Source organism: Prinia subflava, chromosome 3, assembly GCF_021018805.1.
Source record: "Prinia subflava isolate CZ2003 ecotype Zambia chromosome 3, Cam_Psub_1.2, whole genome shotgun sequence".
In the NCBI taxonomy this organism is placed as follows: Eukaryota; Metazoa; Chordata; class Aves; order Passeriformes; family Cisticolidae; genus Prinia; species Prinia subflava.
This window is the reverse complement of record NC_086249.1, coordinates 32,923,204-32,937,052: the sequence shown is the minus strand read 5'-3', so window position 1 is coordinate 32,937,052 and position 13,849 is coordinate 32,923,204. Positions and strand designations below refer to the sequence as shown.

The following is a 13,849-nucleotide window of genomic DNA, read 5'->3' as shown; positions in this document are numbered from 1 at the left end:
ACAGACCTTTTTTAATCGAAAGATACTGTAATGCAGTGTGTGCATATATATAGAAGTCCACATTTATATAGTACATTTTAAAATTTATGTTAAATATTGCATATACATCTTACTAAATATAAGATGCAATGATGCATATAAAATCTGTAATCATGTTTATAAGGATTATTTATCTTTTTGCTAGTCTTACTGCATTTCCTTTCTGCACTAGTTGTTAAGATTGCTATCCATGGTGTCTTAAATAGATATTTGTATATAGATACAAAGGCAAAAACTGCAAACATTGGTGAAAACAGCTGGTTTAGCTCCAACACTGTGAAACAAAAAATCCTAACAGTCATGGAATCGAGAGTTTAATACTCAGTGGCATCAAGAGGCGATGTCACTCAGCTGAGTGAGGTAATTCCAGGAATGGGGAGGCAGCCTTAGAGCCACTGCAGCAGGACCACATCCTCCCCTCCTCTGAGCAAAACCTCACTCATCAACTGAGAAACCACTGCCTGCTCAAGCACCACCAGGCTGGTGAAGCAGGGCACAGCAAGCTCCTGATTTCTGCCTCTGAACAAAGATTCCCATGGATTAAGTGGATGTGACCGGCTACTTGGGTGAACTTCAGCCTATTCCATGATTAAAGGAAAGCAATTTTTTAGAACACTGAACCAAATCTGGAAACATAAAGCTGCAGAGACAAGAGAAACTCACAACTGGGAAATCTTAACTGGGACTTTCTAATACAGATGCTACTATTTAACCTTGAGGGGAAAAACCCCAGAAACCCAAATAATAGGATTGAAGTAAGTTCAGCTGCTTTGAGATCTTAGAACAAAGCAAAACTAAACTTCTGTGAGTTAAAAGCTAGCATTAGTATACGTTTTCTTTTATATTTGCTTCTCATGATTTGCATTAGAGGATTAAAGTCTTTCATGCAATTTCTTTACTCGTGTTTTCCATTAATGTACTAGAGTTTGGTAATGGTACCAACACATTTTCTTCTCAGCTCAAAGACAACTTTGCCAGCAGGAATCATAGGCATGCTGGGATTAGCCCCTCTGAATGTTGTTGCAGTGAAAGTACCTCGTGGATGTCTTAGAGGTCCTGTGGTACAAAGGGCACAGCACGAGGCACACCAACACACACAGAAACAGGACAGAAATGATGCACCTGCCTATTCAGGTGTTTTAACAAAAATGGGCAAGTTTGCAATGAAAACCTCTGCTCTTGTGGAATGTCTGACTAGACTTAAATGCCAAAGTTTATGAGGTAATTACCAAATGCAAAGTGAGACATTTATACAACTTTAAAAGTAGGAACCTGAAGAAAACTCTAACACAGCCCCTTCAGAGCTTTGCCACTCGTAAGTACAGCATTACCATTTACCAAAGCTCTGTAAGTCCTTCCAAGTTCTGGCATTGCCTATTGGTCTGGCACTGCATCTTGGTTATGCTGGTCCCAAATGTCAAAAGGCATCACTAAATCCCTAGGACATATCTGACAAGCATCCTGGCAAACTTTTGAAGTACTCTAGGTTGGAAAATAGAAGATGCATTTCAACTGAAACACCTGTTTTCTTACCATTTAAATCACTTACAAATACAAAACAGGTTTTCACATGTTTTAAAGAAAAATTTTGTGTGAGTAAAAGAGCTTTTTTTCTGTGTGAAGAAGCTCCTACTACAATCTAAAGAACCTTTGTGTTCTATGTCCCAATTAAAAAACAAATCTTCAGAAATTTCCTTGTAAGCAGCACTGGGTAGGACTGTAGTCTTGTATTTGAAAACGTGCATCTTCCTAAGAGCGTTAACATCACATTATTCCAATTTTGACAAGATGAGACCCCTTCCAGCACAGAATATACCAACATAATGTTATATTTGTATGAAACTGGGTTGCACGTAATAAAATTAAAATTGGAAGAAGCTAAGTAGTGGAGAACTGGTCCAGACCTTGGCTTCATGATTCATCCAAAGGCTGTCATTAAGAGTGTACAGTTTCATGGTCCCATAAATTGTTTCTAAAATAGCAAAGGAGTACCAGACAAGTGTTTCAGTAATCTCACCTTTGTATGGATCTAAATAATAGCAAGATAAAATAATAGACAAATAGACAACACAAACAGAAAATAGTCCACATTTTATTGCAGTAAGGAAATTATACCCAATTTTAGAAGAAACAGGATTCATATACAATGTCTGGCCAAAAAAAATTGCATGTGCAGTGCAAAAAAAATTACAAAAAATGACTTTTTGAAAAAAAACCCAACCAACCCATTTTTCAAATGTTGTTTCTCTTGAAAATTCAGAACTTATTTTCATGCTTACATTTTCTACAAAGAGTGAAGTAATCAAAACTAACTGTTCTGGAGGATAATGAAGCCCTCCTGCAGAATTAAGCAGCAGTTAAGGCTGACAGTCTCAATTGCTGTTTTAGACATGGCTGTATCAATTCTGCCAAGAATCACGTTTATCTTCTTTGTAGAACGTAGCACTATAATCCTGTAAATCTCCAACAACAGGCACTCTATGCTGACTTGCATAATCTCTTTACAACTTTGTCGCATATCAACGCCTTATTGCAGTGTCTTGGGTAAAGATGGTTATTTAAAGTTGAGCTGTTGCCTGGATGTTCCCCAGAGCACACATACAACAACCATATATACACTACTTCTGTTGATGCATCTCTGGTTTCTTGTCTAAGATGAGCATACTTGATTAACATCAGTGGACTCGATCCCACAAGATACTAACAATCCACACCTTGCGTAAGTTTGCAGATTCTGTAAAAGGCTGAGTGAACTCACATGATCCACTTTTCAAAGTTACAGAATTTCACATCAAATGCCACCTATCTCTTGTCACACAGCTGCTAACTGTCTTGAAACCAGTTTTACTCCCTGAAGTTCCTAATCCACCTGACAATTTTTGATGTAAGATGCAAAAAGTTTTGAACAAATCCAAACTAAAATACATCTATTCACTTTTAACAGTCTTTTCACTGAAGATCAAAACTTTTAAAATGTATTTTTTTGATAGAGATTGTTAATAAATACTTCTCAGAAACACCATGTTGACATGCCACCTAGGACAGCAGATCTAATCTAAGACCTAAATCTGAGAATTTGAGAAACAGGAGGATGGGTCAATGCTGTTTCATAGCGAAAAAATCCACCCAGCTACAGCCACTGCTGGGAAAGGCTCATGTGGAGCAGAGCTTGTGTTTTTGCAGCTTCTTACCCTCTCAGGCATATGGTACAATTATGTCAAGACAGTATCGAGAAAACAAACAGATGAAGGAAGGGAGCTCTGGAAAAGGAAACTAAAGGCCCCGATGTCCCAGTTACATCTAAAGGCTTTTAGATGTAACTGGGACAGAAGAATGATGGGAGACAGCAAAGGTCAGCTCACCTACCCTGGACTGGGCCAACAACTTGACCTAGTGAGGGAAGCTGGAGCTGTTCTAAAATGGCAGAGGGACTCTGTGGCCATTAGCAGGGTATTCTGTGGAAATGCAAGTAAGTCAGTGTTATGGCCTTGTGTGGAGAAATGGCTCAATTATTGTTTTATCAGGAAAAGGTGTGATGGTGAATTAAAAAAGAAATTAATCTTAGAACTGTGAAATTACATCAATTTGTACACACTAGCAACACTTATTTCAGTATGTGCCTCCACAGCACAGATATCCTGAAAAACTTTCTTCTGACTTAAAGAAGGATCATTCACATTCATAAGGAGTCAGTATGTCCTGCTGGCCTTTTAGCAGCATGCTTTTAGCCAAAAATTCCATAACGAGGCAGCTGCTCTTTCCTACTGAGGTAAATGCAAGTTAACAATTGTGTCCATTTGCACTGACATGAAACAACCTGACTCAAGTGGCTCTTCAAAAGGCATTACCATCACCTAACCTTATTGCTATTAAGATTAAAAAGGAGATGAATATTATTTTTCAAACAGTTCAGTGTAAATTAAAAGACATGAAAAAAATCACAATGTGAGAAACTGCAGTCTTCTAGACAATTCTTTATGAACCACTCTAAATTAAGATTTTATTTCATGGAAAACTAACCAAAACAAATTCTTTTAGGTCTTTCTAATTAGATACAGCCTTGAAAACTATCATATTCCTTGCAAGAAAACCAAGCACAATTTTCTAATTTAACAAAATTGGCTTGTCCTCTACTTACATGCAAGCATAATATTATAAATAATTTCATTAATACTTTTAAAACTCTTTCCATTGAAAGAAAATTTCTGGTTTGAGACACCGCTTCCATGCAAAAATAACTCATCCCTAACATGAAATTAATTCTCTTATCCCCAGGAATTTAGATCTGAAATTTTTCTATTCAGCTCATCCCATATTTGCAGTTCGATTCATTGTCCAAGCAAAAAAGTTGGCAACGTCAAACTGTCTGGCAAAGCTGCAAGTGATGGGTCCAGTGACTGCCTGGCATATACTGGACCTCTGTGGATTGCAAATTATTTATTGCAAGTTGAATTTCATTTTTCTAAAAGACAAACAATCTGGAATACATAACATAGAATTAGTATATAAAACAATAAAACATCCTGTATGTTTTTAAATTTCAGATTTGAAGTTAAACATCTAATTTAGCCACTGTGGAGTCTGGAGAGAAGAGTCATTGCTTCATGGATTCATAGTTTTGGAGGGAAAAAAAGTAAAACACTAAAAACTATGATTAGCATGCAGAATGAGAGAGTCATAGAAATGGAAACAAAAAATATTAATCAGCACTGGAAGCAGCAGAGTTCAACAGCATGTTTGAATTCAGAATTATCTACCACAGAACTCCAAATGCTTGTATAATAGTTGTAAAAATCATCTTCTCTTGCGAACTTTTCTTCATCTCTGTAATAAGACATAAATTCACTGGTCAGACTTCAAGTAGATTCTCCTTTTCATGGTGTACACCAGAATACAGGGTGCAGCCTATTTGTACACAACCCCAAATCCAGTTCAATGGATTCCAGTTCAAATCCAGATCTATGTTCAACTGTAGGACAGAAGGTAATTATTTTTTGTGCAAAGATCATTCTGTTCAGTATGTTTTCTTAAATTTAGATGGACCACTCTATTTATGATTTCTAGAAAGAAGAGTGAGAGATAATGGCACAAAACAGGATTTGTTTTGAAAAAGAAGACAAAATATTCTAGATGTGCACTCAAGATCTACAGATCTCCAGAAACCTTCATTTGATGTTAGGACAGTAAAATGTTCTGTCATTAGATGTTACAAGACTATTTGGAAAAAAAATAAACAGCTTTCTTTTTTTCTTTGGGTTCCTTCTATGACTAATGCAAATGCAAGCCTAGGAAAATTGAACTGCTGCTTGGCTTGCATCTGTCACTGAGGGAAAAAATACAAAAAAGAACTGTTAAAAGGCAAATACTAAGTTGTGTACAGGAAGCTTTAATTAACAAAGAAAGAAGTGAAAATACTGTGAAATATTTGTAAGTTAATTCCCTGTCTCAAACTACTTTTGCACACATGTAGCTCCAAGACTACTACGACTCAGACCTTTTCAGCCTGGCATTACACAAACACTAAGTGTTGTACAAACACTTGCACCACAAAATAAGAGCGTAAGAATTTGTACCAATTCTACTGACATTATCTGTCCATCTGAGAATAAATGAATAATTTTTCTAAGAGAAAAAGCAGTATCATAATTTAACCTTCAGCATAAATAAGTATGGAAACACATTTTTATATACTAAACACTTGTTCACTAATAAACAACATTATTGTACAACTGCCTTCTGTTCCTAGCCTGGATAATTACTGAAGTGTAAAAACCACAAGCAAGGAGATGCAAAAAGGCATGTTAGTTTAGCCTTGTCAATCAGAATTCCTTCAGTAAGGGAATATGTCTTCCTTACAATTCCAATGATGTCTCATAAAAGTCAGGCTGTCAGCTTAAATAGGGAAACATAAGTTTCATTACACATGTGCCAGGATAACTGCATAAGAACTTTGACAAGTTTCTTTTCTTATATGCAGTCTTATCTTGAATGTGAACTCTGTCTCACTGGACCCTCCTGCTTTGAACAGAAATTGTCCCAATATGCAGAATCCTCAGGTGCGACTGGAATACCAGATGCAACTAAATCTTCAAAAGTCAATACTGTAAATTGCGGTCGGTTAGGCTCCATGGAATGGACCTAAAGAAAACACACATTAGCAGAACATGAATCAATAATACCAATTTTCTTCCTGTAAAATTCTCTGTCATGTTTAAACAACACATTGCTTACTGAAGAAGAAAGAAAACATTCTACATTTGAGACTAATGTCACTTCCCCTCATTTAGGCTACGCACTATTAGAAGCATGTAACAGGCCACACAGAAAAATCGAGTTTTTTGTTGAAACATAAGTCACAAAACTGATGGAACAAGGGCTATAGAATGCTGCAAGTATGATAGAATGACTGTTTAAGTCCTGTAAAAAAGAAAAAGACCACTATCGAACAAATTGTATTTCATTCTTCAGCAGTTATGATTATTTGAGACAACTCTGTGAGGATTTATTCCACTATGTGTGCCTATTTGTACTCCTCTTAATACCAGTAGTCACTCATGTTTTGCATGCTTCTCAGATTCAAATGCCACTTAAAAACTAAAGTCACAATCAACCTGCAATTGCCCACATTAAATCCAATTAATGTCGACTGAATTATTAGAGATGACAGTGTCACAGTCTCCATGTTAGTTTCATCACTCCAAGAAAAAAAAAATCACATTTCAAAGAAGAAAAAAATTTGGGTGGGGCTTTTTTTGATCATACTACTGTGCAGCCTGCTGTATGCCATCTTCAAATGTAATTGTTTCCAGACAGCAGGGCAGACAGTGCAGCTTGCATGAATCAAACATAAATATAGCTGATTCTTCTAAATGGGTATTTGCTGAAGCGACATATTACTGTTTAATATTTCATAAAATTCAGTAGGGCTCCTTTGCAGTGGTGTTACTTGGTACATCACAAAAACGGACTCATTTTTGAGGAGCCTGTCAGGGTCTCTCTGTGTGGCACTACAACCCTCTGGTGTTTCAGCCACTCCTCCCAGTTTGGTGTCACCAGCAAACCTGCTGAGGGTGCACCAGTTCATTAATGAAGATGTTACACAGGACTGGGCCAGTACTGAGCCCTGGGGTGCATCACTTGTAACTGGCCTCCAACCAGACTTTGCAGCACTGTCACCACACCCTGGGCCCAAACGTTAAGCCAGTTTCCAATACACCTCACTGTCTGCTTACCCAGTACTCAGCATTTTTCTAGGAGGATCTTATCAGATACGATGCCAGAGACAGAAAGTACTGAAATACAGGGAGCCAATAACTTACTGCTCTAACCTCATATACCAGACCAGCCATTTCATTGCAGAGATTTACCCAGCTGGTTGAGCATGACTTTTTCTTGGCAAAGCTATGCTGACTAGTCCTGATGATTTCTTTGTCCTTGCTGTGCCTGGAAATGGTGTTCAGAATCAGCTGTTCAGCCACCTTTCCAGCAATCACTGTGAAGCTGTCACACCTGTAATTGCCTGGGTCCTCCTTCTTCCATGTTTTTTTCCAGTCTTCAGGCACTTCTCCCAGTCCCCGTGATCAACCAGATTACTGAGAGAGGCCTTGCAATGCCAGATGTATCCCACAGATTTTTACTGACTTCTACCCATCCAGTTTGCTCAAGCATTGCCTGACCTAATCCTTTTCCTCCAAGGGCATATCTTCCTTGCTCCTTCCTCTTTCGTTCCTGCAACCTAAGATTCCTGATGGCCAGCCTGGCTAATAAATACTGATGCAAAGCCAGCATTTAGCATCTCAGCCTCTTTCAACATTTGTCTTGTTGAGCAAAACCCTTCCCTTTGGCTTCTTCGCACCTACAGAAGTGCTTCTTGTTGCTTTCAACATCCCTGGTCAGATTAAGTTCTATTTGGGCTTTAGCTTTTCTAACTTCATCCCTGGATGCTCAGATAATATTTCTGTGTTCTTCTCATGTTACCCGTTCTTGCTCCCACCCTCCATATGCTGCCCTTTATGTCCAAAAAACTCTTAGCTGTCAATGCAGACTGAAAATGAAAAAGATTGAGCTGCCTCTTGCTTTATGTCCTTACACAAGTGACACGGTGTGGAGACATTTCCATTCATCTGACATTTTGGAGATGAGGTAAAGCTGCTGGAATAGTGCCTAGAGCCATGCAAGTGACATTACTGATGCATCCCAAATATGAACCAAGCCTCCAAGCTAAGGAGTTGTTAACAGATGTAGTTTGAACTTCAGCACGTGCTTGTCTGAAGGAAGTGTGTCCTGACTGAGTGCATCACAAGTCTTGTGAAGTACAGCAAGTGAAAGACAGAAGACACTTTATATCCTACACAGGATTTATAAAGAATTTTAAACTCAGCCATCTTCTATTGAGACTAGCCTCAGAAAAATGTCTAGATCTAGGTTAAGAGCACAGATAAATGTTCTGTTTCCTCAAGCATACAGCAGTCACTAGCATTTTGATAAGACTCTTGACACTAGAGATTTTTAATTACAGCACATTGACATAACAATTGGTCTTTCCTGGGAATTGTAGGTACATGCTGTCATTTTGTTAAGAAAGCTGAAGATAGATGTTCTGCAAGCAGGCCGTAATGAATTACTCCTGTAATTGCAGAGAGGGAGCAGACACAAACACTGACATCCTGAAACAACTGGGTAACATTTACACTCACATTAAGCTAGAATGAACAAGCTTTTCTTTCAACACACCTAGCAATAAATAGAATCCTTTATATGGTTCTTTTACAAAGAGAGAAGGCAACTTTCATTTCCTCCATGTTCCTGTTAGAAAGAGGCCTGAAAAGACACAGTGCAACAGTACATAAATTTTCACTTAACTTCCTTACTGGGGAGTCTCAGTATCCTCTCTTATTCTGCTTAAAATTACCTTTTCTCATTGAACTGAGATAATGAAATTTAGGTCATCATAAATTTAGTCCATGGACATAAGCCTTTGAGACTCCTCTTGATTCAAAGACTTTTCACCATAACCTTTGACATCATGACAATTTTTTCTGTGATACATTTAAGTGACTATGATGGTGAAAGTCAATACTTAAAACTCCTGGACTCCTATAGAATGCTTAGGTAATAGCCTTTTGAAAAACAGCTACCTTCTTTTCACCTCAGACTTAAGAGTTATCAGTATTCCTGCCAGAAGGATAATGTGCAACCCCACCAGGAACTTAAGCATGTTCAGCCAAAAACAATACATATAATTTCTTAAGAAATATTTGTCCACTGATTTATCACAGTAAATCCTCAAAGGCAGTTTAGTACCTCTTTTTCTTAATCTAACCCATACTAGTTGAAACATCTGCCTCCCTTTGCTATCCATGAACACAGACTTTTTTACCATGATAGTGTGTATTACCACTTTATTGCTTTTATCCATTCCTACACTAATTTTCTTTTTCTTTCTAGTTCCTGGTAGAATCTCTGTGTCTAAATAACAGACTAACAAACTAACCCATTTTCCTGTGAGCAACTAGAACATCACAGAAAAATCTGGCAATTTGTCACACTCATTTGCTGACTGTCTGGCTGTTTTGGCTACAACCTGCCAGTCTGCCCGTCCCTTAAATTTGACTTTTATTGCTATTTTCACGACTGAGGTCTCTTTTAAATTACACAGAAAATCATGAAAAGCTTCTAAGTAGCTTTTCTCTTTCTCTCAATAGAGACACCACATGGAATGAAGACTAACACTGCTGTTCTTCCCATCTGTTGGTTGTTGTTGCTTGTCTCAAGGGTTATCTTGTCATAATGGTGTTTGAACGACGGATCTGCTCTGGGATACACGCACTGACAATCCTCCACCAAAATCAGCTTGGTGAGGTGTCATGCAAGTTTAGCAGTCCAGATTGGTTCACTGTTTCCATTTCCCTCTGTGAATACCATCTACTACCCACGAGTAGTAGCAGGCTGTGACAAAAATCACTTAATCTTCTCTTGAATGAACATATTGAATACATGCATTACAGACCTGACATTATCTGTTGCTGTCCTCTGAAACTATTTCTCCTTCATAGACTTTTCCTGAAACAGGTGCAACAGAACTAGAGGAAACACTTCAGTAATACTGCTTGTTTCTGGTTAATACTGTGCCTAAGATAAGCCTTCTGACCCTTTATGTGAGATGACACACTTTTAACCACAGCATAAGTTTATAATCAAGTGGTCACCAAGAAATGAAACTACTTCACAGTTCCTTACATCAGAATCCTTCTGGACAAATCCCTCCTGTTTCCCAAGTGCCACTGCAACATGATGATGATCATCCAAGCGAGTTTCCTAATAAAGATAAAAGATGGCAATGTAAATGCATTTTCTTTACTCTGTTTCCAGAGTACAGACTACATAAGTGTTTACAGTATAGTTCAGAACAATAGCACAAGATCATTAAAAATACTTGAAAATAATGAAATTCAAAAAGCAATAGTATTTTTTAGCAATTTTGTTGGGGAGCTGAATGATGCAGACATATTACAATGTTCATAGGGTTGAGGACAGATTACTATAGGTTACCAATACCTTATCCATTTGTAGATACTTGTATTCAAGTTTGTGACCTGAAAAGTCCCTCTAAGTCTCAAACCATATACGCTATCCTTTTCCAGTGAACCTCTAGAATGTATTCCAAAAAACAATGATGTCAGCATAAACTTAAACCAAAGACTCTCTTCCTCTTGGCTTCAGACAGCATGTAAGAGCACAGCTTTAAATTCCTGACACAGTCTGAGCATTGCTACATGTAAATGTGAATCAGCATTTTTAGATGCATAACTATTCACTAATATAGTTTTTACCTATTTAATAGTTTGGTTTGAAAGTGTTTTCTTCTAGAAAGACTAAAAATTTATCCCAAACAATTTCAGGAAAAAGTAACCCAAAGATTTTTATTGTTTCTGAATAATGCTTATTCTATAGCCAAGCCATAATTCCATTAACTTTTAAAAAAGATCTATATTTAAGGGGAGAAAATAAAATTTCCCCTGCTTCTTCATTTGAAAGTTTTCATGTAATTTCTGCACACTTTCTAAAGTAGAAATCAAGAATAACAAGAAATGTACCTAGGAAAGTGATCTATTTCGATATTGCCATTAATCTGAAAATCAGAAAGTCATTGGGATACTCTCCTGGGACATAAGACTGAATCTCCAATTTGGCTTCCTTGGGAAATTATAATATAAATTATAATATAAATTATATAAATATATTAAAATATAATATAATATATATTTAAATATATTAAAATATAATTATAATATAAATTATAATATAAAGAAAGCACCACGATCTCCTCCTATTTCCTCTGACAGGTTGTTGGTTGCTTTATTTTTCTCCCCTTTTAATCTAAGCAAAATGTCTTTTAAAGCAATCGTGAGTGTGCATCAGGCTTTTCTGCAGTTCATCTACTATACAGAATTTTCAAAGGCTCCAGGTGCCAGGATACCATTTCTGTGATTCCAAAACAGCCCTGTATATGCACATATATATAAAAAGGTACCAAGCTGCTCAGCTCAGATCTACCCAGCCCAGCTCAGCCAAGGCAGCAGCTGCTCCAGTCATGTGCAGCACCAGTGCAACTGTAAACTTGGGGGATGTTTCTGGCAAACGTGGGTGCCTTGGCTGAGAGGTGCTGCTGAGGAAATAGAAAATAGAACTGTTCTTTTACTTTGATGTCTTCAGCACCAAAACTGTGCCCATGTGATAGCTTTAGCAGTGAACTTTAGAATCCTCACATGCTTAAAAAACTCCCATCACACTCATGTTGTCACACCTTTCTGCAAAGTGCTAGTAAGAAAATGAATATTTCAATTCTGTCTAGATTCAGAAAAATATTTAATATAAGAAACATTAATAAGCCTACAGCATAAGCAATACTTTACATGACTGCAAGAACTATAAATGTACTTCCAAGGCGTATTTTCCTGGGTTTTCCACTCTTTTACTAGGATACAAAACTGTAAGTAAGTCAAGCATAAAGAATGCTATCTCAGAGGTAACCACTTGTACTCTGTGTGCATATTTCTGTAACTCCCTCAAAAATAAGAAAGACTATGAATATTAGATGCTTGATCAGGTGTTACTAAACCATTTCTATAGTTCTGGGGTAGCAGTGTGTTTTTCTAGATGGAAAAATTACTATACCCCCTTTTTAATTGCTTCATTTTCTGCCCTTCTTTCATTTTTTTTTGCATGCCCAAGAGGTCAAAGACAGATCAGAACAGAGGGCACAGTACAGCACATTCAGCAGTGGCTTACAACTGTAATCAGAAGTCTGCAAACAGCTTTAAGCACAGAATTTTCTTTTTGTGAAGTTAACTTATATTACTTCTTGTTTGTTCAACACATAGTATTGTTAGCAAAATAATGTTTTTTTCAGTTCAAAGCTGCATTTAACAGGCAGTGACTGTTTAGCTAGACCTTCCCTGCAGAGACTGCCTAATGAACAGTGAATGAAAAAAGTCCCATTTCATTTATTTCATGTATCCTCTGTGGTCACAAGAGTTTTCAACATTTTACAGTAAAACATAAACTATGCCGTTCATCCATCTTTGCTGTCTCAGCGCAATGTAAATCCAAACAAAATACAGAATGGAACATTATTCCTGGCCTTTACTAATGGCCAGCAAAAACCTTAAGCAGTGGAATTAAGGGAACATACTGAAACTATAAAAAACAGTGGATCAGCTTGCTTCCCAGAAGATATTGCTGTATCAGCTTATAAAATTAGTATCTTAAATGGAAATGGATGATTAAACAAAAAGAGGACAATCATATAGAATTGCTTCAGTGTAGAGAGTTTGTTAAGATTCCTCTCTATAAACCAGAAAATATATAACGGACCAAAATTTGTTTTTGTCTTCACAGAACAAAAGTGTTACTAGAGCACACAGATTTACAATGATCTCATTTCAAAGACTCAGCAGAATGATGTGTCTGGAATTCAAATCATTCTGAATTCACTCAACAACAGACAGCTTATGATGAATCTGTACCTTCCCAGCCGGCAGAACTGATTGATGAGTGAAAACAGTTGGATTAGCTAGTCTTAGAAATAAAAATCTCTATTCTTATTTATTCCTGACAATGCAACAGGATTAACTTTTCTTACTGAGGATTAAAAATGCCAATTATAGTTGCACACCAGTAATTACTAAATATGTTTCAAAACGACCCAGGTAATCTCTCTTTAAAATTCATGTTCCGGAAGTAATCAATTTGCATATAAACAAACCAAGCAAAAATGCAAATAGAAAAAATGCAAAGAGCAATTTGTGCAACAGCAGTCCTGCCAAGTGATTCTTAATCTCAAAGAAAAAATTTAGGATCAATCATGTGCTTCCTATATAAAACAATTGTATCCAAAGTTGAGGTAGGTACAAAACCAGAAATGCCTCATTTAAGATTCTTCTTTAATATCAATTCCAGTAAGTGCTATCCAGTTACTCCTCGTATCAATTGTACACAACTGGGACCAATAAGGAAAGAGTCACAAATACATTTGACATTTTGCAAATCACTAACTAGAGATTTATTTTTCATAATCTCATAGAATGGCATATATTGGAAGGGACCATCTCATTCCAACCACCCTGCCTTGGACAGAACACCTTCTATTAGACCAGGTTGCTCAGAGCCCCACCCAGCGTAGCCTTACACACTACTTCCAGGGATGGGACATCCAGAAATTCTCTGGGAAACCTGTTCTTCTGCCAATATAGTTCCAGTGCAAATATATTTTTCCATATATAAGATCTGCTACAAATCTATCTTATAA

At 37.1% G+C, this 13,849-nt stretch overlaps 1 protein-coding gene across 1 annotated transcript in view; it reads right to left on the bottom strand.

Moving 5' to 3' along the window:
- Nucleotides 1–2,111: 2,111 nt before the first annotated feature.
- The window catches only part of AASDHPPT (aminoadipate-semialdehyde dehydrogenase-phosphopantetheinyl transferase), a 29,804-nt gene continuing 18,066 nt past the window's right edge, over nucleotides 2,112–13,849 (bottom strand). The window contains exons 5-6 of the mRNA XM_063394580.1: nucleotides 10,279–10,356; nucleotides 2,112–6,177 (exon numbers count right to left, since the gene is read on the bottom strand). Coding sequence (XP_063250650.1) covers nucleotides 6,019–6,177; nucleotides 10,279–10,356 — 237 coding nt within the window. The 3' untranslated portion in view covers nucleotides 2,112–6,018. The remainder of the gene's footprint in view (nucleotides 6,178–10,278; nucleotides 10,357–13,849) is intronic.